The sequence below is a fragment of the Phascolarctos cinereus genome, unplaced genomic scaffold (genome assembly GCF_003287225.1).
Source record: "Phascolarctos cinereus isolate Bilbo 61053 unplaced genomic scaffold, phaCin_HiC Scaffold_1;HRSCAF=81, whole genome shotgun sequence".
NCBI classification, from domain to species: Eukaryota; Metazoa; Chordata; class Mammalia; order Diprotodontia; family Phascolarctidae; genus Phascolarctos; species Phascolarctos cinereus.
This window is the reverse complement of record NW_027555514.1, coordinates 101402591-101423916: the sequence shown is the minus strand read 5'-3', so window position 1 is coordinate 101423916 and position 21326 is coordinate 101402591. Positions and strand designations below refer to the sequence as shown.

At 39.7% G+C, this 21326-nt stretch overlaps 1 protein-coding gene across 1 annotated transcript in view; it reads left to right on the top strand.

Annotated features, from left to right (window-relative positions):
- LOC110216253 (maltase-glucoamylase) overlaps window positions 1-21326 on the top strand; it is a 154067-nt gene that overhangs the window by 105612 nt on the left and 27129 nt on the right. The window contains 19 exon segments of the mRNA XM_020998063.2: window positions 201-326; window positions 1486-1614; window positions 1727-1837; window positions 2116-2178; window positions 3903-4037; window positions 4578-4665; window positions 5160-5298; window positions 5673-5806; window positions 6068-6102; window positions 6192-6308; window positions 6942-7090; window positions 8040-8124; window positions 8492-8548; window positions 10081-10205; window positions 11775-11863; window positions 13104-13153; window positions 15868-16038; window positions 17617-17769; window positions 20486-20680. Coding sequence (XP_020853722.2) covers window positions 201-326; window positions 1486-1614; window positions 1727-1837; window positions 2116-2178; window positions 3903-4037; window positions 4578-4665; window positions 5160-5298; window positions 5673-5806; window positions 6068-6102; window positions 6192-6308; window positions 6942-7090; window positions 8040-8124; window positions 8492-8548; window positions 10081-10205; window positions 11775-11863; window positions 13104-13153; window positions 15868-16038; window positions 17617-17769; window positions 20486-20680 — 2151 coding nt within the window.

Genomic DNA, 21326 nt, shown 5'->3' with positions numbered 1-21326 from the left:
TTATCCTTTGGAAATGTCAGCAAATCCCAGGAATACTACCTCCCTAGTTTCATGTTGTTTGGCCTTACAGTTAACCTGAGTTATGAGGCCACCACAGGAGGAGAGAAAATTGTTTTAGTGAGTCTGTGTTTGATACCAGCGATGTTCCCTACCCTGAAGGAATGGAATCTATATAATCCATTTACTGTCCTTGTTTTCAGTTGATTGGCCGGCCAGTGATGACTCCTTACTGGGCGTTAGGCTTCCAGCTGTGTCGCTATGGATATGAGAACGATTCTGAAATTGCTGAACTCTATGATGCCATGGTGGCTGCTCAGATCCCCTACGTATGGACCTTCCCTACCCAGCACACCCCCACCTCTCTCTCCATTCCCCAATCCCAGCCTGTGTAATTGTCCTGGCTTTGATTTCCTCTTCCTCTTGTTTAATTATGGAACTTGAAAGTTCTCCAACATCTTTTCAAGTAAATGTTTGACATTTTAGGCAGAGGCCCTCAAAAAGTGATGTTTCTGAATTAATTTCTTTTTAATTGAATTGGTCAGAACATTATTCAGATGAGTGCAGCTTTTAGTTGAAACAGTAAGCAACCATTTTAGCAGAGGAGATCTTAGATTCTAGCTAATCTCCATTTCTACATTATGATTATGAAAATGGTTTCCAACAGCAGCAGATGGGGTTCACAGCCTACATTATAACTAGTTACAAATGGAGTATTAATGGCAAGTGGATGCAGCATGCCATCCTGTTTCTGCAAAAACATTCCATTTCATTTCTAAATGTCATCTCTCTGCACTAAAGTATTTTTAGATAACATTTTATTCTTCCAAATAACAAGTAAAAACAATTTTAATTTTTTTTTTAAATTTTGAGTTCCAAATTTTCTCCTTCTTTTTTCCCCTCCCTGACATGGTAATCAATTTGATATAGGGTATACATTGCACTGAAGTATTAATTGAGAGCAGAAGGATTTAGAGTTAAAAGGGAACTTTGAGGACTTGGAGTCCAACCCCTTTATTTAAAGATGAGGAAACTGAGGTACATCTAGGTTAACTGACTTGCTCAGAATCCCACAGGTAGTAATTGTCTGAACTAGCATTTGAACTTAGGTCCTTTTCCCTCCAAAACACTGTCATGCCCACTATATCGTGCTGCTACTTAGAGGAATAAGAGAATAGATATTTCAAAGGATTTTGACTTTATTTTGGAATGTGTCATATTATTTTTCTGGAAGATTATGTGTATAGATTATTTGGTTCAGCTCTATCTTTTGCAGGTTAGTGATATTATCTCAAATACTCTAGTCACATTCCAAATAATGGCAGGGAAAAGCAGTCTCAAGAGGGTTTCTGATAGATTTCACTATGGAGTTTTAACTTGATTCTGAAGGAGCATCTGCCCAGTGGATCTGCCACATTGAGATTCACTTGCTTAGCATCTACTGTAATCAACGTGATATTTCCCCATTTTTTCCCCTTTTTCTTCCAGGATGTGCAGTATGCAGACATTGATTACATGGAGAGGCAGCTGGACTTTACCCTCAGCCCCAAGTTTTCTGGCTTTCCCAAGCTGATCACCCGCATGAAGGAGGCTGGGATGCGAGTCATCCTTATTCTGGTGTGTGGCTGCATTAAGATTTTGTCTTCTTGCTTGTTGGGCATGGAGCTTCTCCTTCTTTTTGAGTAATTCTGTCCCAGACAGTCTAGTAATTATCACTCATTGGTTGCAGGACCCAGCAATTTCTGGCAATGAGACCCAGCCATATCCTGCATTCACCCGTGGACTCCAGGATAATGTATTCATCAAATGGCCAGATGACAGCGACATTGTTTGGGGAAAGGTAGAATTTAGGATTAGAGATGCCAATTAGACATGCTCATTAGGCATAAGTGTGAAGGGATATTGGGGTGTTTATGCATTAATGGCTCATTTTTTCCTCAGTGTTTCTGTGTGTGTAAACTATGGCAGTTAGGGCCTTGTATGTATCCTTGATGTAGATTGCTCCCAGGGATGATTTAAATTCTCCTTATGATTCTCCTCATGAAATCTGTAAGTTGTGACATAAGACACAGCCTAGATTTATTTTAAGTAAATGCCCCCTTCCTTCTTTCCCCACAGGTTTGGCCAGATTTGCCCAACGTCACTGTAGATGGATCTCTTGACTGGGACACACAAGTGGAGGTAAACGATTCTTCTGAAGTATAGCTTGTGGAAGCTTTTGTAGTAGAGAAACGTTTCACAGTGTCCAGATTGTTAAAAGACTGTCCTCATGGAGAAGCAGTAGTCCTTCCTGTCATCCTTACTAATTCAGCAGTTAGCCCAATGCCTGGCATATAAGAAGTGCTTTGGACATGCTCTCTAACTGTTGGCTAATTGACTAATAAATACTTTTCTTGTTGAGTCTGGCCATCCTCTTTTTGTGGGGTCTCTAAGACCCTAATGCTGTATCCCTTCTCCACAGCTCTCCCTGTCTCTGAACCTTTCTCTCTTTCTGTCACTTTTTCTCTTTCTTTCTGCCTGAATATCCCCGTCTGTCTCTGTCTCTGTCTCTCTCTCAAATACACACACATGCACACACATACATCTGGCTTATCTATTCTCTTCTCTAAAAAACTTTGAGGACAGTTACTCTGTATTGAGGCTTTAACATTTGGGGGCAGTGCTGACTTCACTTATGCTGCTGTCCTGCCTATTAGTAAGGTACTGGCAGCAGTCTTTAATTGCAATACTGACGCTTTACTGCACCTGTGAAGAGACACTGGGAATGCTTGCTCAGCCTTGGAGTCTGAATGACTGCTACTAGTCTTGAGAACTGTGGGCCAATAGAGTGAGTTTGTGACCACAGGCCACTCATTTACCTTCACAGTGCCCTCCTGGTGCTTCTCTAAGACTTCAAGTAGTGTTAGTTATAGGTAAATGGCTAAGCTGCATCAGTGTAGACTACCCACAGTGATAGAATCTCAGGCCCATACAAATAAGAAATGCTAGTGAAAGTATTCATAATAGTACAAATTGTATACCTTTAAACAATTACAATTACAAGAGTTGTTGGAAGAGGCTAGCTTATGGGTTTATTGTTACTTAGAGTGTTCTTCATTCCTCATTTCATTTCCCCAAGTCCTATCTTTTCCCTAAATATGGCTATGAATTTTTCACTGAGTAAGCCTCCCCTAAATTCTAGTTTTCCTTCGACATTTTTTTGGAAGCATCCTTCCCCAAAGGACCAAACTTTATTTTTCAGTCCTTACCAGCCAGGCCACTTCCACTGGTTCTCAGTATCATTTCAAAAGTCATTGGTGCAAAGCAGTTAGGTGGCACAAGGGAAACTAGATGGTGCAGTAGATAAGCACACTGGGCTTGGAGTCAGGAAGACCTGAGTTTAAATTTGGCCTCAGACCTTTACTATCTTTGTAACCCTGGGCAAGTTATTTAAGCCTGCTTGCCTCAGTTTCCTCTTCTGCAAAATGAGCTGGAAAGGGAAATGGCAAAGCACTCCAGTATCTTTGCTAAGAAAACCCCTAATGGAGTCCCAGAGAGTCAGACGTTACTGAAATGACTGAACGACAGCAACCTGCCCATTTCTATACAGACACAGGAACAAAGAACCTCTACATAGCAGTCGAGGCAGATGATGTCAATCAATAGAGGTAGGAGTCCTTTTGTTACAGTTGGGCAGTCCATCCACAACCTTGGGAGTAGTTTGAATTTGATGAGTATGCCACTTTGATAAGTATTCAATTGCCTTGTGATGTTTCTTCTATTATACTGAGAATTCTTTTGGAAATGCTTTGAACTTTTTCAGAAGTTATCTGCATGCAGTAGCAGAGTTAGAAATAATAAGTATCCTAGAGTTATTTGCCAGTGACGTGATCAATCTGTCTGTTGGTTGTATTTCATCTTTACAGATGTACAGAGCTCATGTTGCCTTCCCAGACTTTTTCCGCAATTCAACAGTCACATGGTGGAAGCGGGAATTGCTAGAACTCTACAGCAATCCCAATGAGCCACAGAAGAGCTTGAAATATGATGGAATGTGGATTGTAAGTGTGTGTAGGTTTGTGTGTGTGTGAATGTGTGTACATAAACATCCACATATGTACTAAAATATTTTGTATGCTTGTAGATTTCTGCACAACTGTATAATTATTCTGCAGTGGAATAAATCAGTTGGTAAACAAGGCACTCTGGGCACAATTTTACCCTGAGGCTGACATTTTCTAATAAGGCACTAAACAATCTGCATTTCTGTCATACATCCACCATTACTGTATCCTACAGGGAAGATGCTTAGTGTACCTTACACATCAGGAAATTTGTCATTTTTCACTGAGGTGAATTCATTATTTCCCTTGAGTATGTTTGACTCTGAAGCATACCCTGAGAGAAAGCAAGGCATAATCTTTCCAGGTGATCCCCATCAGTATTTAACCTTCCTCCTTCTGATTAGTCCCTCTCCCTCATGTGTGATGAGTGCACCAGGTGTAACCATTTGTACATTGTCGTCTGGCAGAAGGTAATGATAACATGTTCATGTATGTATGTAATACACATAAACATAAAGATTTGTTTTACATTTTTAGGATATGAATGAACCCTCAAGCTTTGTGGATGGGGCAGTCCCTCCAGGCTGCAGGAATAGCACATTCAACCGTCCCCCTTACATGCCCTGTAAGTATATTTTCAGTTGGCAGAATATTATCCACTCTCAGGATGACATTGTCAGAGATACCTGGACTGAGGATTTGCCTTCATTCATTACTAGCAGCCTGGCATTGGCATGATAGCATCTGAGGGACAATCCCAGCAGCATTCTAAGCTGTCTTGGTTCATATCATAGGTGTGCATAGAGTACAGGCCAAATGCCTCAATACCTGCTTGGGTAAGCATTTCCACTTTCCCAATCTCTAAGGTCTCTTCCATTTCTAAATCCAGTGGTTTGTGCAATGTGCTCACAATTCATTTTCAGTTTTCCATTTCCTACTGAACACTGTAGCCTAGCATTCAAAGCTTCACATCCTTTGGCACTGATCTGCTTTTCTCTCCCAAATTCATACTGCATCCTCTCTCATCCCTTCAGCTCCAGCCGCCTCCTTCACTGTCACCAGATGTGAAGTACTTCCCATTGTAGGGGGCTCTCACATCACTACATCTCTTTTTCTCAGATCTGGAGTCAAGAGACAGAGGCCTGAGCAGTAAGACCCTGTGCATGGAAAGTCAGCAGTTCCTGCCTGATGGAAGCCCAGTGAGGCACTATGATGTGCACAATCTCTATGGCTGGTCCCAGACAAAGCCTACATATGAGTGAGTCCCTGCTTCCCTCTCTCTGAGGCCCACAGAGCAAGTGAACTGAATTGGAGTTTCCAATGAATGAAATTGCTGGTCCAATTCCTATCTTGAATCTCTTTTTTATGTTTAGGAAATATATTTTGGTAAGAATTATTTTAAGTGACACATTAGGGCAGTGGGTGTATTCAACAGCTTAAGTAAAGTATGTTGCTCTTGTCCCCCACACAAGCATGTAGTTCCTTCTAGTTCCTTCCTGCACCAAGTACAGATTGATTTCATTGGACCATTTTCCCCTCTTGTTCTCCCTGAGAACAAGAGCTCCCTGAGAGGGAAAGATCTCTGGCCCTTCCCAGATAAGCTGTCATTTCTTATTTTTCTTCCCTGATCAGAGCTGTGCAGGAGGCCACAGGAGAGAGAGGAATCGTGATCACTCGCTCAACCTTTCCATCCTCAGGACGCTGGGCAGGACATTGGCTGGGAGACAACACCGCAGCATGGGACCAGCTCTATAAATCCATCATTGGTAAGTGCCGGGCTTTTCCTGAAGGTTTGTCTTGGAGTGGGGAGGAATCTAGCCTGTGTGCTCAGTAAGTCGGTAATTTTTCTGGATTCTTGAAGAGGATCACAGAGGGCTCAGGTCCCTGACTAATTAAGTGTATCACTCCATGTATTTCATTAGACTTATATTCATACTGAGCTATCTAAGTCAATGAGCAGGGAAGGGTAGAGCCTGGTCCAGTTTACCAACCTGCCTCATCTAACAGAGCTTTGGTTCTCATTGCAGGCATGATGGAATTCAGTCTCTTTGGAATATCCTATGTAAGTCTCACTCAAATTGACTTCATCGTTTTTAGATTGTTTCAGAAACTCATAAAATTCTCATTCCTGTTTTCCCTTTTTGTTCTCAGACAGGAGCTGATATCTGTGGGTTCTTTGAAGATGCTGAATATGAGATGTGTGCTCGCTGGATGCAGCTGGGAGCCTTTTACCCTTTCTCTAGGAACCACAATACAATTGGGCAAAGGGTGAGATACCAGCTTGTGCCTCAGGCCTGCCCTTGTGCCAGACCTCCTGCTTCAATTCCTCCCCCATGACTTGATGGAGCCCCTCTTTCCTGGAAGCCACCTCAGTAGTCACCAGTCCTTCCCTTCCCAACAGACTGTGTAACCTACATTCCCATAGCTGGTGGAGTTTTCTAGAATATCTCACCTTTACCAGAAACTCAAGAAAAAAGATTGCAGAGAGCAGAGATGTTTTCTGTTCTGACTCTGGGCAGTTTCTACAGTTCTTGCAGGAGTTACAATGCCCAGGGTCCCTCTAATCTTTCACACATGCATTCTTTGGCTTTAATCCACTGCAGTGAAAGATTGCTGCAGAACAAATATATGTTTGGTCTGTGCTGCCCAAGATATAGTTTCCTATTGGAATCTAAGTATTTTTAGAGTACAGTAAAGTGTAGCAAAGCAGGGAACACTGCATCAGAATGTCTTCCCTAGCCAAGGTCAAGGGGGATGGTAGCCTGGGGAATTAGGAAGCAGAGCATGGCTGGCTCTGCAGGTTCCCTGTGTAGTAGAGGGCAGCTCTCAAGTTATCTAGCGTATTGCCAAGTGAAGTGAGGTGAAGGGTTTGGTATGAGTATTGACTCCTTCTATCTCTAGAGACAAGACCCTGTGGCCTGGAATTCCACCTTTGAGGATCTTTCAAGAAATGTCCTGCAGATAAGATATGCCCTGTTGCCTTATCTCTACACCCTGATGCACAAGGCCCATGTAGAAGGCAGCACTGTTGTCAGGCCCCTGCTTCATGAGTAAGTGTCCACTCTGTGTCTCAGGGTGCTATGTTGGATTCCATTTTGAATTGCGGTAGGAAGCTCCTTAATGTGTTACCTCCTCCTATTAGGATGGAAGATCCTTGAGAACAGGGCCTGCCTTGCTTTTGTATTTGTTTCTCCACTGTCTTACATCTAGTGAGCACTTGATCAGTGTTTTTTCATTCATTGATTCATTCTAAAATAGAGTATATCCTTAGTAGAGGGGAAGCACATGGAAGCAAGCATGAACCTTGGAGTCAGAAGATGTGTTTGTTGTTCTTGTTTTTATCTCAGCCATGGCAGTAGGTTGTGACCATGAGCGAACCACATGTTCTGTTGCTCTGAGGCTCAGTTTTCTTAATGTCCAGTGGGGACAATAATAATGATGCTTTCTACCTTATAGGTTTGCTGTGAGGAAAGCATTTTGCACAACTCCAAGCACTATATGAATACATGTTTTTGTTATAATTTTTCCTTTTTTTAAAACATGAGAATTATATAGTGACACTTGATAATCCAAAAGTCTTTTCTTTTTCATTTAGTGATATAGAAAATTATATTTTTCTTTATAAGTCAGCAATTTGACTTTCTATTTTATGAGTGTGATAGGCTACAAGTATTTTGAAACATTTCCTGAACATCTACATAATAGTAGGAGAAAGCCCTGGGGCTAGGAAATAAGGCAGTCACCTTGATATTTCAAATGCTCCATGCTTAATATCCTTACCTGTGCCTGATTGAACCAGACCTAGGGAAAGAAGGAAGGACACAAAGGGAACAGAGGTTGGGCATTTCTTGGGTGGAGCCCAAACCCCCTGGAGACTCATCAGAATCATAAAGTTACACTCCTTTCTAAGGTCCCTTTGAGCAGTAACTTCAGTGATCCAATGGCCTGAGAGGACATTGTCTTTACCATTGAATTGTGACACCATATTTCTCTGCTCAGGTTTGTGGAAGACAGAGAAACCTGGGACATATACCGTCAATTCTTGTGGGGTCCAGCCTTTTTAATCAGCCCTGTCCTGGAACCTGTGAGTATGGGTTCTCCTGAGCCTCTTCATAATCCAAACTGAGATATAATATTGAGTAGTAGAATTGGGTCTGAGTGTGGCCTCCCAGTGGTAGGGTCTAGTCCTTGTGTTGGCATTGAATTGTTCTGCAGCTTTAAATCTTTCTTGAGGCTTCAATTTCCTTATCTGTAAAATGAATAATACTCCCTCTTACCCTTAAATCGTGGTGTCATTGGGAGTCAGTGAAGACATGAGAAGTCCATAATATGTCTGCTTTTGAATACTCTTAAATGTAGTGATTATTAATCATGTTAATGCCTCTAGAAAATTTTGACCAATTTGTCCATGTATTTATTTACTTATTTTTATGTTATGTAATTTACTGTAGAATGCCTCGAGTGTGACTGCCTATCTCCCCAATGCCCGCTGGTATGATTTCTATACGGTAAGCCTCTGTGATGGTACACATGACCTCATGCTCCCTATGTTCAAAATGTTGTGAAAGTTGTTGGTGTTTAATGGGATGTTGGTGGCTAAGGTATCCTGCCCTGGAATATTTTGAGGATCTTTGTAAGGTTTGTCTCATGCAGCTCTCGGATCTTTGACCCTATTACACTCTCTCATTAATATTCTTTCAAATATTCCTGTTCTTAAGTTTAGGTGGCTGGGACTGACCCAAAGGCAGCTGTCTTCTAAGCAGTTGGCAAAATACCAAAGGAGATATTGTGATCTGAGTGCAGTGATTATATCCCATTGAGAAGGGAAACTCTGGAAATGGTCAGAGCCCTTTTACCTAGCAGGGTCTAGAAGTATTAAGAGAGTGTTGGTCAGGTTAGGGCTTTTTTCCTGAATGTAACCACTTCTGACCTATTGCATAGTAGGTGCCAAATAAATGTTCGTTGAGTGATTTGACCTTTGTCGCCTCATCTATTAATGAGGAATTGAGAAGAGATGACTTTTAAGGTCCCTTTCAGTCATCCCAGACTGAGAATATTCTCAGAGACTCCAAAGGTATTTTTAATGCTTCAATCAATTTGAAATTAAAATTTATTTTAATTTAATTAATTTAAAGATTCTCTAATTCTGCTTTTTAAAATTTCTGTGAAGACTTAAATCTCCATAGGCAAGGGGGAACAATTGTTCCTACCTTCTGCTCCCCCAATGTACTTGATAACCCTGAGTTTTCCTTGAGGAAGTGGTTAAATCTTGATTAGATGCTAAGGTCTCCTTTGGCTTGTTCTAGGTATGCAGTCTTTATAAGCTTTTCTCAAGGTGACCTTTTCAAAAGAAGAAATCCAATATCTTTGTCCCATCTTTATCTTCTATCCTACCTGGGCAGTTAGTTTAGTGCATTGCTTGAGTACCCAGTGCAATCAAAGCTCTATACCGATTTCTGAGGTTGTCCATGTAGAAGTCTGAGGGACTGTCCTGGCTCAGAGGGAACTATAGTTTGAGTTAGAGAGATAGGCTAGGGCTAGTCCCATCATGAACCTGTACTAAGGAAGACAAGAAAGATCTGTGAAGTACTGTGGTCCTTTTGAAGGCTGAAGTGGGCTCTGCTGAACCTTGGGTGTAAATTAAAAAGGTTTCTTTGAAGAAAGTCAATATTTGATTCAAAATGGAACAAAAGGTTGGAAGGAATGATGCACAGCAGCCTCAGAAAGATGGATAAGTGGATAAAGAGAGTCAAGATGGGGCAGCTAGGTGGCTCAGTGGATAGAGCTCTAGCCTTGGAGTCAGGAGTACCTGAGTTCAAATCAGACCTTAGATACTTGATACTTACTAGCTGTGTGACCTTGAGCAAGTCACTTAACCCTGATTGCCTCACCAATAAAAGCAAAAACAAAAAAAAGTCAGTTATGAAGTGAGAGGCCATGGTGGGGGACCAAAGGCAGAAACAACTCTTCTCCTCTAAGTTACTCAGCTAGGGTGAAGTACAAGGACTCATTTTTCTTCTGATCTTCTTCTCAATAATAGGGCTCAGACATTGGAGTACGGGGACAATGGAAGTACCTGCCAGCACCTCTTGACCATATCAGTCTGCATGTCCGTGGGGGCTACATCCTTCCTTGGCAAAAACCTGGAAATAACACCCAGTATAGGTGAGTGAGGGGAGCAACATCCTTCTTCCTTTTCCAATGCCTTACTCAGATCCTAATAACTGTCTTCTTCATCCTTTTCTTGTGAAGTAGTGGATAGAGTCCTGGAGTTGGAGTCAAAAAGACTTGGATTTGAGTTGACTTGTAGCTGTGGGTCTTTGAAATCCCACAAACTCAGAGGTCTTTAGTCCTCCCCTTATACTTAAACTTTCCACTTCACTGGAATTATTTTGAGAATAACAAAAACACTCTAAAACCTGAGAGGTTGTGTAAATGTGAGTCATTATCATTTCTTCTGTTGTTGTTTTTTTTGTCTTTTCCCTTGCTCCTTACCAAGAGTATCACAAGGATCAGGCTAATTTTGTTATTTATACAGGAGCTTTCTGTGCATTTTCATTGGCTGTGTCCTCCATGCCTGTAATGCTCTCCCTCCCCATCTCTGCCTCTTGGCATTTTTTGCCTCCATGGGACTATGAGCTCCCTGGGAGCAGGGACTTTCTTTTGAAATTCTTTGCACCGTCAGCCCTGAGCAAATGCCTACATATAGTGAGCACTTAATATTTGTTGACTGACTGACCATTGGATAATATATAATGTGAATGCAAGCACATTGTGATATATTTTTATGGGAATACTTCACTGTCTACTCCATGACAGATGAAATAAAATGAGCCTATGTTGAAAATAGAGTTTGAACATTTTGAAAGGTAATGATTCATATTCATTTTTGCTGAATGTGTATCAAGAATCATGGGGAAAATCTTTAAAAATGAGTATCTTTTTAAGAGGCATCTGGGATAATCTTTCCACTTTCATGGCCTCTACTCTAATTCAGATCTTTATTACCAGTCTCCCAGACTATTACAGCGCCTTCCTCATTGTCCTTCTTGCATCCACCCTCTCCAAACCATTCTCTACTTTGTGGTCCAATTGAGAGAACTAAAGCATAATTCTAAAGCCCCTGATCTTGGGCTCAGAAAGCTTCACTGGCTTCCTCTTAAATCAAGTATAAACTCCTCTGTATAACATGTATTCACAATATGGCTCTAGCTTATCTTTCCAAGCTGCTTCCACATTATTCTACCTCACACACTCTGTGTACCAACTCAACTGACCAGCTTTTTCTCCACATCCAGATAGTCCATCACACACCTCAGTGGTGACTTAGTATATAGTCTGTCCCACTTGCCTGGAATGCTTTCTTTTTTTATTTTTACTTCTTGGAACCCTTAGTTTCCCTCATGGCTCATCTGAAGATCCACCTCTTATATAAAGTCTTTCCTGAATTCTGCAATACTTGGTGTTTCAACCTCTTCCCCACAGCAGGCCAAAAATGTTATATTTATTTTATATTTACTTATCTGTAAATATAGTACAATATAATATATGTTTTCATTCCCTCTACTCATCAGGATCCAAGTTCCTTGAATAAAGGAATCATTTCCTTTTTTTCTTTCTTTGAACATCTAGGCACTAACACAGTGACTATTCATAATAGTTGTTTAATAAAGGCTTGGCAAATAACTTGCCAAGAGAAGGGGGAGGACTGATCATAATTTCTGATGTTTATAGCCGGAAAAATTCCCTGGGACTTATTGTGGCTTTATCTGACAATGGGACAGCTGAAGGAGAGTTTTTCTGGGATGATGGACAGAGTATTGGTAAGTTCGATTTTCTTAGGTTCAGTAGACAATCTCTCTCTCTCTCTCTCTCTCTCTCTCTCTCTCTCTCTCTCTCTCTCCTCTCTCTCTCTCTCTCTCTCTCACTCATTCTCTCTCTTTCCCTCCTCTTTTCCTCTACTTCATTTTATCCCTCTTTCCTCTCATTATTCCTCATCTCCCCAAACCTTTTTCTCTCTCTCTTTCACTAGCCTTCTCTTCTATCCCGTTTCTCTTTTTTTATTTCCTCCTTTTCCTCTATTCTTCTCTTTCTTCCTTCTTCACTTCTTCTCTGTCTCCCTCTTTCATTTCCTCCCTCTCCCCTTCCCTTGTTCCCTCATACCATATCTCTCTCTCCACTACCCTTGTCCTCTCCCTCCCTTGCTCCTTCCTCCTTCATCTCCCTCTTTCATATTGTCTCTTGACTATGATGTAGCTCTGAAAGGTATTTGGAGGATAGAAAAAGTTGCTGGAAATAAACAGCCCCAGAAAATAAGCCTGCTTTATAAAATAACAGTTTATCCATACAGCATTTGACTAGATACCTTTCCTTGGGAATCAGGAGCACTGGAGTGCAGTTCCTTTCTTGAACAACCACTGAATGCAGGACCCTAAGCAAATCACTTAACCTTTAAGTATTCCAGGAAACTCTCCAACGCTGTAAGTTGAAAAGAATGTGCAGTCTTCACTGATAGAGGAAGGTCCTACCAAGGAACTCCAGAAACTAATGGAAGCTCAGTCCCACCCTGCTCTCTCTTATTCAGATTTCTAATGATAAGAATTGGAGCCTGTGTATGGTAAAATTAAGGAGAAATATGAAAATGAACAATTAAAATTTTCTTTTCAGTCACTGACTGCAGTGTCTCCAATTGTCTCTGAGCAATGATACACTTGAATGGAGCAAAGACTGGAAATATCAGTTTTTCCTGTCTTCATGGTCTTAACATTTTAGAAATATGAATAATTCATTTCAAATCAATGCCTGTTCTCTAGTATCTTCACAGGTTTATCTCATGCAATTTCAAGAGCTTTAGAATTCTGAGAACCATTCATGGCACAATGTGTGAGATGCTGTGTAGTTCTATTGTATTCTGTAAATGTGAGTGTCTTAAAAACACAGACGGTTTGAAAAATGAGAAAGACCAAGTGCCTCAAAGGTAGAAAAAAGGCTATGGTGGGTGTCTTGCACTTCAGACTGGCCTTGGTAGTTCCTAGTAGAATTCACTCTGTTTTCTTGTTGCAGATACTTATGAAAGGGGGAATTACTATTTCTCAACCTTCTCTGCCAGTCAGGTGAGTATTAGTGGTGCCTTTGACTACTTGTTCATTTCCTCAGCACAGTTAGTGGCACTGACAGCTGATAAAAATGCTATGAAGTAAGGTCTACCTTATGATAACACTTCTGTGAGCCATGACATAGGGCCACGACCCAGTCTTTTGTGGAAGGACTTCTCACTTCATCCTAAAGGAGAAGACATGATCCAGTACACCTGGAAGGAGAAAGAACCGATTACCTTCCCCAATTCCTCCACTCTCTGTCCTCTTTCCCTAACCCTGTGAAGTCATATATTATATCACTTACCTCTTCATTCTCTAGACTCTTTTTTCTTCCTCCAATACTTTATTTTGTTAGAAAATTTAGACATTTTCCTTGCCCCAATCTTGTAGTACTTCTCCTATTTTCCATGATCTTTCATGTATCAGTGATAATAGCTCAGTAATCACTTCTTCTGGTTCTTTGAGGCCCCAGTGATACAGTTTATCTAGGCCAGGTAACTTGAATTCATTAAAGGCAGCTACGTGTTTTCCACCTGTCACTTTACTTGTCTTTGGTATTAACCCAGAGTTAGTCATTTGTGTTCTGACACTTCCAGGTAAGTCAAATGCTTTCTCCTTTTTTTGAGCCTCCCTTTTCTCTCAACATATTTTAAAAGCCAAATAAGATCATTTTTGTTGTCTTCAGATTCTTTTTCCAGCCTCAGCTTTGTAATTCTTGATGCTATTTTTATAGAACCATCCTATGCTCTTTTATTCATCTTCTCTTACTTTGATCTTCTATACATTTCTTTTCAAAATATAAGTCAATTGGTTACTTTCCTGTGTATCCACATTAGTCTTTTCAGACAAATCCCGTTTTTCCTTTTCACCAGAATTATTTCCTTTTAAGTCTTCAGAATTCCCTTCTTGACCATCTTCCATCCCTCCTTGGCTGATTTTCTTGAAAACAATTTAGGAAAGTCAACAGGAAAAGGCATTTACATAGCATCTATATGCCAGCCACTGTGCTAAGCTCTTTTTAAACCAGTGTCATCTCATTTGCTCCTGACAATATCCTTGAGAAGTAGGTGCTATCATTATCCCCATTTTAGAATTGAGGAAACTGAGGGAAGAAGAGATTACATTTCTTGCTCAAAATCACACAGCTAATTAACTAGTTCCATTGGTGCAATATAAATATCATTCTGAGACACCATCTTCTTAATTGGCTGTTCAGTTCCTAAATTAATTTTTCCCTTCCATAATCCCTGCCTTCACTGGGCAACAATGAGGAGAATACAACTTGTGCCCTCATGAACTTCAGTTTATTTCCCAAGACTTCATGATCATTGACAATACTTTTTAGGTTCTTTCTGGAAGTGTCATTTTCGTGTTCACTTGTGACTCAGAGATGCAGTTGACATTATATCTCTAGCTCCTACCCTGTAAAGTTTCCTAAAGTCAGAAGTCCTAAGCATTCTGATTCTTTTAGACAGACATCTGTAATTCAAGCAGTCCTATGTAACAGCACTCTGAGGTTTGGAAAGTAACACATTCTCCTTTTTTTGCAAAAGTCAGTTCCTCTTTAAATAAAAATTTCTTTTAATTTGAGAATCTTCTCAGACTCCCAAAGGAAATTCAGAGAACATCTAACCCTGTCAAAAAATTTGCTTTAGTTCAAAGTGATGGAATTGTGATGGAGACTTTCTTTTAGACAGTGACATCGTTAAAGCCAGTTATGCATTTAGTGACTAAAATGTGTATATTTGCACGTATGACATTTCTAAATACAAGAGCTATTAAATGAGACTATTTAGAGAATGGTTTGTGGGCTCTATCTTTCTACTTTTATACTAACATTTCTAAATAGAAAGATGTGTGGACACATAAAAACATGTATCATTTACGCACAGAGCTTGCATATTGTAATAGATAAGAGCCATCTGTGAAATAAGAACGATCTGACTTTTGGCTCTGCTTCTGACAGATTTCAATTGTGTGACCATTGAAAAGTTATTTCACTGTTCAGTGCCCCAGGGAACTCTTTAAGCCTGAAAGTTACAGATGAGTTGCTGACCTGGTATAGTTTTCACAATTGATATTTCCTAAACCCATGAAATCACATGGCTCATTCATTTCCACTACTGCACAGTCTTCTTTCCTTCCTTGCTCCTGACCTAGAGTAAAACAAAGTATACATATGTTGTAGAGAGATTCACAGCTCTTGTCTTTCTGCAATGACATAAAATTGTATTGGTTTCTTGGTTTGGTTGGACAGAGAAGTTGAATAGAACCAAGTCATCACTCAGAAAGCTCATACTTCTACAGAGTCAATGTCTAAAGATTCTAGAAAGTATGCCAGGAACCAAAATCAAATATGGCTGTGTCAAGCCACCAGAAGGAAACTTAGTCCTTGATTTCATATCAACCAGGCTAATGAGCTTACTCATTATTGGTTGGAGAAGAGACGGATCATGATAAGCTCCATTCTAACACAGCAAGGAATTCCAGTCTTTCCAGCCATCTCCCTGATGGAGCTGCTACTAGTTAGATTTGAAGCAAGAGACACTACCCATGAGTTAGGACCATTATTCTGCCTCAATCCTAATACTATCTCTTCCTCCAACTGCCAGAGCAGGTAAAATGGGTTAATAGCATCTTTGTCCTTTGGGTATCTTGGAGAAGGTGATTGTTATGGAGTTGGAAGTAGGGCAAGACAACATGGGCACTGTTTTTTGGGTGTCTTTTAGAATCGCCTAGATGTGAAGGTTATGCACATGAACTACAGTGATCCAGATGGCCTAGCATTTGAAGAGATCAAAATCTTTGGATTGAACCTCAAACCACTTATAATTTTTGTGACAGAAAATAACGTTCCAGTCCCATCTAATGCTGAGATCAAGTATGATCCTGTAACAGAGGTAAATGTTTCCTGAATCATTCTCCTTGATTGGACATTAAAGGCAGTCAAGTATTCTGCATAACTAGATTTTCCTGTTTCACACCTTTAAGCATCATCACCCTTTTATTTTACGTTTTAACTGATGTTTATACGGGAACCTTACTGAAGTTCATCATAAATAATTTATGATCTTCCTGATACCTCAAGGTCCCTTTATCCTGTAGGTATAAGTATAGATTTGGAATAAAACTGTAGATGTTGGAGGATGTAGAGCTGAGTGGACATTAACTTCTGGGCTGCCTTCTTGTAAAACAAAAAAGTCTCTGTCAAGTATCAAAGTATTGCTTTTTTCTCCAAAAATGTCCACAAGGAAATGTCAGCTTACTTTTTCTCCATTTGCCCTTTTTTATGGCTGCTTTTATTTTACATTAATTATTGAATGAAAGGCCAAAATAGCCTTTCTGAAGTGAAACATGAGACCTACCAGAAATCCTTTTTCTTCACTATTCACTAATAATGATCCCTGTTGCCATTAGCAGTATTAAAGTTACTATTGGTTTTCAATACCCCAGCTGAGGTTACATGTTCATTTCCTTTTCTTTTTTTTTTTTTTTTTTTTTTTTTTTTAATTAGGCAATTGTGATTAAGTGACTTGTCCAGGGTCATACAGCTAGTATCAAGTGTTTAGCCTGAGGCCAGATTTGAACTTAGGTACTCCTGACTTCAGGGCTGGTGCTCTATCCACTTCACCACTTTGCTGCCCCTACATTTTCACTTTTCCATTCACTCTTTTGTCTAACTTGCGTTGTACGTTAAAGCTATGTGAACCAAGAATACCCCTCATCATTATACAAATTTGTGGAATGTTCTTTGGAGCATTGTTCCTGACAATGCTTTGCAAATCCTTTATCACTGTGAAAAGATTTCTTCAGAGATGACCCAAATGGTAATGTTTTGAAAATCTTCTGACCCTTTGAGATTTCTTTAATGATCTTCTCAACTTTTTAATGGGGTCCTCTCCAGATAAAAAAGAATTTGAGACAAAAGAATAGCTGGGCTTCCACTAAGAATGATTAGGACTCCACCTAATAGCAGCAGGGTAATAATGGAAACCTGTCCTTACTGTCTGGTTGAAAAGATAAAATGTTATTCAATGGATTCTACAAAAGGGCCACAATTATTTTGCTCGTTATTTCCCACTCTTCTATCAAGTGTTCTAAAATGATCTAGCTTTAAAGTAATATCTAAAATTAGAGTAATAGAATCAGAGTTTGAAAAGTAGAAGAATTTAGAGATCTTTTGTCCAGTCCCCTGTTTATGCAGTAGTGATTGAGTGAATGATTCAATTTTGTTTAACATAAAGCCAGCTCTTTTCCAAAGAAAGTTTGCTTGTTATTTTTTTTTTCATGAAATAAGATATCAGTTTCATGATTTTAGCAACTTTTAGTTATGATGGGAGAAGGAAGGAAAGGAAAAGCACCAGGAGATTCCATCAGAATGGTGATGAAGAGGACCAGTTTTGTTTGTGGTTAAAAGAAAGAGTGATGATTAAAATGGTGACTCTTACTGACTTGTACCATCCTTTCTGACTTGACAGGTTGCAAACATTACAGGCCTTCGCCTTGAACTGGGCAGGGAATACATAGTGGAATGGTATACTCCCCTCATAGATACAGAAAAATTTGACTGCTACCCAGATGAAGGTGATATCACTGAAGAAAAGTGTCTTTTGCGTGACTGTGTCTGGGAGGTAAGCTTTTATACACATAATTACACATACACACTTACAAAGACTATCAGCTTCTCCCTCTCTCCTTTACTTCAAATTCATCATACTAATTCCTCCTCCCCCATTTTAATGAGATTAGGTAAGATAAAGAAGGTTAAGCAGAGATGAGAATCAAATCTCTGCTGGGAGAACCAGGAAAGGGAATAACCTTGGCAAAAATAGTTCAGTCTCTTCCTGGAAGCTACCTAAGTACCCCTGATGTCTCAATTGTAAAGAAGTTTATCTCTGTGGAAATACTAAAGAGGCAACTAGATATTACAAAGTGAGCATCTCTCTAATGTTTTTTTTTTTGGGTTTGTACATACTTCAAGTTTAGCCAATTATGTAAGGGTGTAAATGAGGGTTGGATTTCTTAGTTTTACAAGAACTTATGAAGTCAAGAAAGCTTCACTATCTCTGGGCATATGTGAAATTGGAGGATCTATTTTCCATGCCTATCAAACACATGGCACTATAGTAGTATGGTGAGATTCACAATAAAATAGCTGCAGACTTGGCTGAATTATCTTCCCTGTGGAATCATGCTAGGGAGTGAATTGTATAGCTTCTGTGACTTATTGTAAGCCTAAATCTTACTGTTGAGTAGACAATCTTACTATTGAGTAGAGCATTGAGGGAAATGTAAAATATTGACTTGTTACTCACAAATTTCCCTGTGGTACAGGAATGGAGGAAGAATTTTGGCTCTTGGTTTACACTCCTATCAGTCTCCTTTTGGGTTCAGAATTAGAAAAGTGGGGGGGATAGATTTCTCTGAGAAGTGGGTGAGAAATGTGGAGGAAAGAAGCCAAAAGAAGACCACGGAAAGAAAGTCACTGTGGCGTAATTGAATAAGTGTTGGGCCTGGAATCAGAAAAGACCTGCTTCGCATCCCAGCTTTGTTGTTTATCAGCTCTAGGATGGGAAAGTCCCATGCTGCCTCTTAGCCTCATTTTCCTCATCTGTAAAATGCGGCTAAGAAATCCTGTTATATTTATCCCACAGGGTAGTTAGGTGGATTAAAGGAGTTAATCAATGAAAGAATTTGAAAACTTTAGTGAAATATACACATTTTTGTAGTTAATTTGTTTCTGTGGGAAAACAGTCTTTTTCCTCATGATGGTCACATTCCAATTGAAGGACACTGTATTAATAATTTGTTACCTGTAAGATAAATGTAGAGTATGTAGAAAGGAGTTTAAAAGGGAAATGCTCTAACTACTTGGCAGAGGTGAGGAAAAGCCTGGAAAAAGCCTACCATAGAAGGTAGACCAAGAGTCAGGTGGAGGGACAGAGAATTACAAGTATGGAAGACAGCCAGATTAGAGGAATGGAGATGGGATGGAGATGACTGTGATATTAAAGGAACCACAGTCATGTCACTATAGCTGGATCTGAGAGTATTTGAGGAATGAAGTATAAGTAGACTAGAAATATAGGAAAAAACTAGGATGTAGAAGTCCTTTAGATAGCAAACAGAAGATGTTATATTTGATACTACAGGTAATGGGAAACCACTGGATTTTAGTGAAGTTGGGTAACATGGACAGAGTTATGCTGTAGGAAAATCACTTTGTCCCCTAAGTGGAGAATGTGTTTGAGTATAAAGAGAGTTGGGGCGGGGAAACAAAATAGAAGGATATTTCAGGACAGCTAGATGGCACAGTAGATACAGCACAGGACCTGGAGCCAGGAAGATCTGAGTTCAAATGCAGCCTCAGACCCTGACTAGCAGTGTGACCCCTTGGCAGGTTACTTAACCGTGTTTGCCTCAGTTTTCTTGTCCGTAAAATGAGTTGGAGAAGGAAATAGCGAACCATTCCAATATCTTTGCCAAGAAACCTCTAAATGGGGACTTGAAGAGACAGACATAACTCAAATGATTGAACACAAACAGTAAATTTCAGAAAGAAGAAATATGAGAAGATACTCAGCCCTATCCATTTATCAGAGGCAGAAAGTTCATAAGTATTGTACCTTGAGAATATTTTTCTGACTTATTTTGATACGTTGATCAATTTTGCTGATTTTACCTATTCTTTTCTTTTCTTCCCTTCCTCCCTTCTGTCCTCCATCAAGTTTCCTGTTTTCTTTCTTTCTTTCGTTCTCTCGTCTCTTTTTCTTTCTCTATTTCTTTTTCTCTCTCTTTCTTTATACTTCCCATTTCTCTCTTCCTCTGTCTCTTTTTCTACTTTAAAAAAATAGTATTTGTTACATGAGATGGTTCTGTGGGGAAAAGAGGGGAAATAATGGTATTGTATAAAAAGACGTAAATAAACTTTTAAAAAAGAATATTATAATAGTATGAGTACGATTTGATGAGAGTCTGTCATAGAGGTGACTGTGTGAGCAGGGAGAATCTAGGAGAGAAATGTAAAATGGTGAAGGAAGACATCAGTAGACTTGGCAACTTCTCTCTCTGGATGCACAATACAATATTGAACACTGAACAACAAAGAAATGACTGAAGAATATGACCGATGGATAGAGGTTTTGAGTTCTCTGTAGGCACAGAAGCATGAACAAAGCAATGGCTTAAACCTCATCAAACGGCATAGGTAAAAGTATTAGGAAGAATTTCCTGAGAATTGAACTTGGAACAAAATCTAGGAGAATGATTTCAAGGTCGGGCTACATATCACCTGCTTTTCCTCCAGTTTTGTCATTCTGATGAGTTTCAAATGTTTTTATTTTTCAGCCAATCAGTTCCACTGGAGTCCCTTGGTGCTACATCACAAAATATGATTATACTGCCTCTAATGTTCAGAGTGGACCAGCAGGCCTAACAGCAACTATCTCCCGAATCCCAGGAGCCAGCCACTATCCTTCAACTGCTATAGATCAACTTCACTTGGAGATGACTTTCCATACAAACACCATGCTACAGTTCAAGGTATGTTCACCTTAGGATGCTTGTTAACAGAGAGGTCTGCAGGAATCAGCAATATGTATTCAATCAGCAACTCTATCAGTTAGCATTTACTGGGTGGTTACTATGTGCTAGTCAGTGTGGTAAACTATGGGGATAGAAGGAAAGGCAAGTGCAATTCCAGAGCTCTGGGACCTTGCAATATAATGAGTGAGACAACTTGTTAATAAACTCATTTAGTAATTGCTTTGTGCAAGGTACTATCTTCAGTGTGTGCTGGGCATGGAAATATCAGAAAAGAAAACTAGATATGAGGCAGGGAATTTTAAGTATGATGGGAGTGGTTTAAAGTGTTAAGGCTATAAGAGGTTTGAAGGAAAAAGAAAATACTTGTTTCATGGTTTATCATGGTGGACATGTTTTTTTTTTCCCCAGCACTGAATATTAAGTGATATTATGATAGGTAGGGAAGAGATAATGGAACACTTGTAATATAGTAATCTGACACGGAATTCCATGATTTTATGCTGCAACAAGAAAGAAATCACCCATTTTTCTTAAATCAGGCCATCTTCTTACTCTCTCCTTACCTAAATCTCAATGGGTACATCATTGAAGAGACAACTGAAATCTCACCTCTGCTTCATAGGTCTTCTGACAGGCAGTGTAC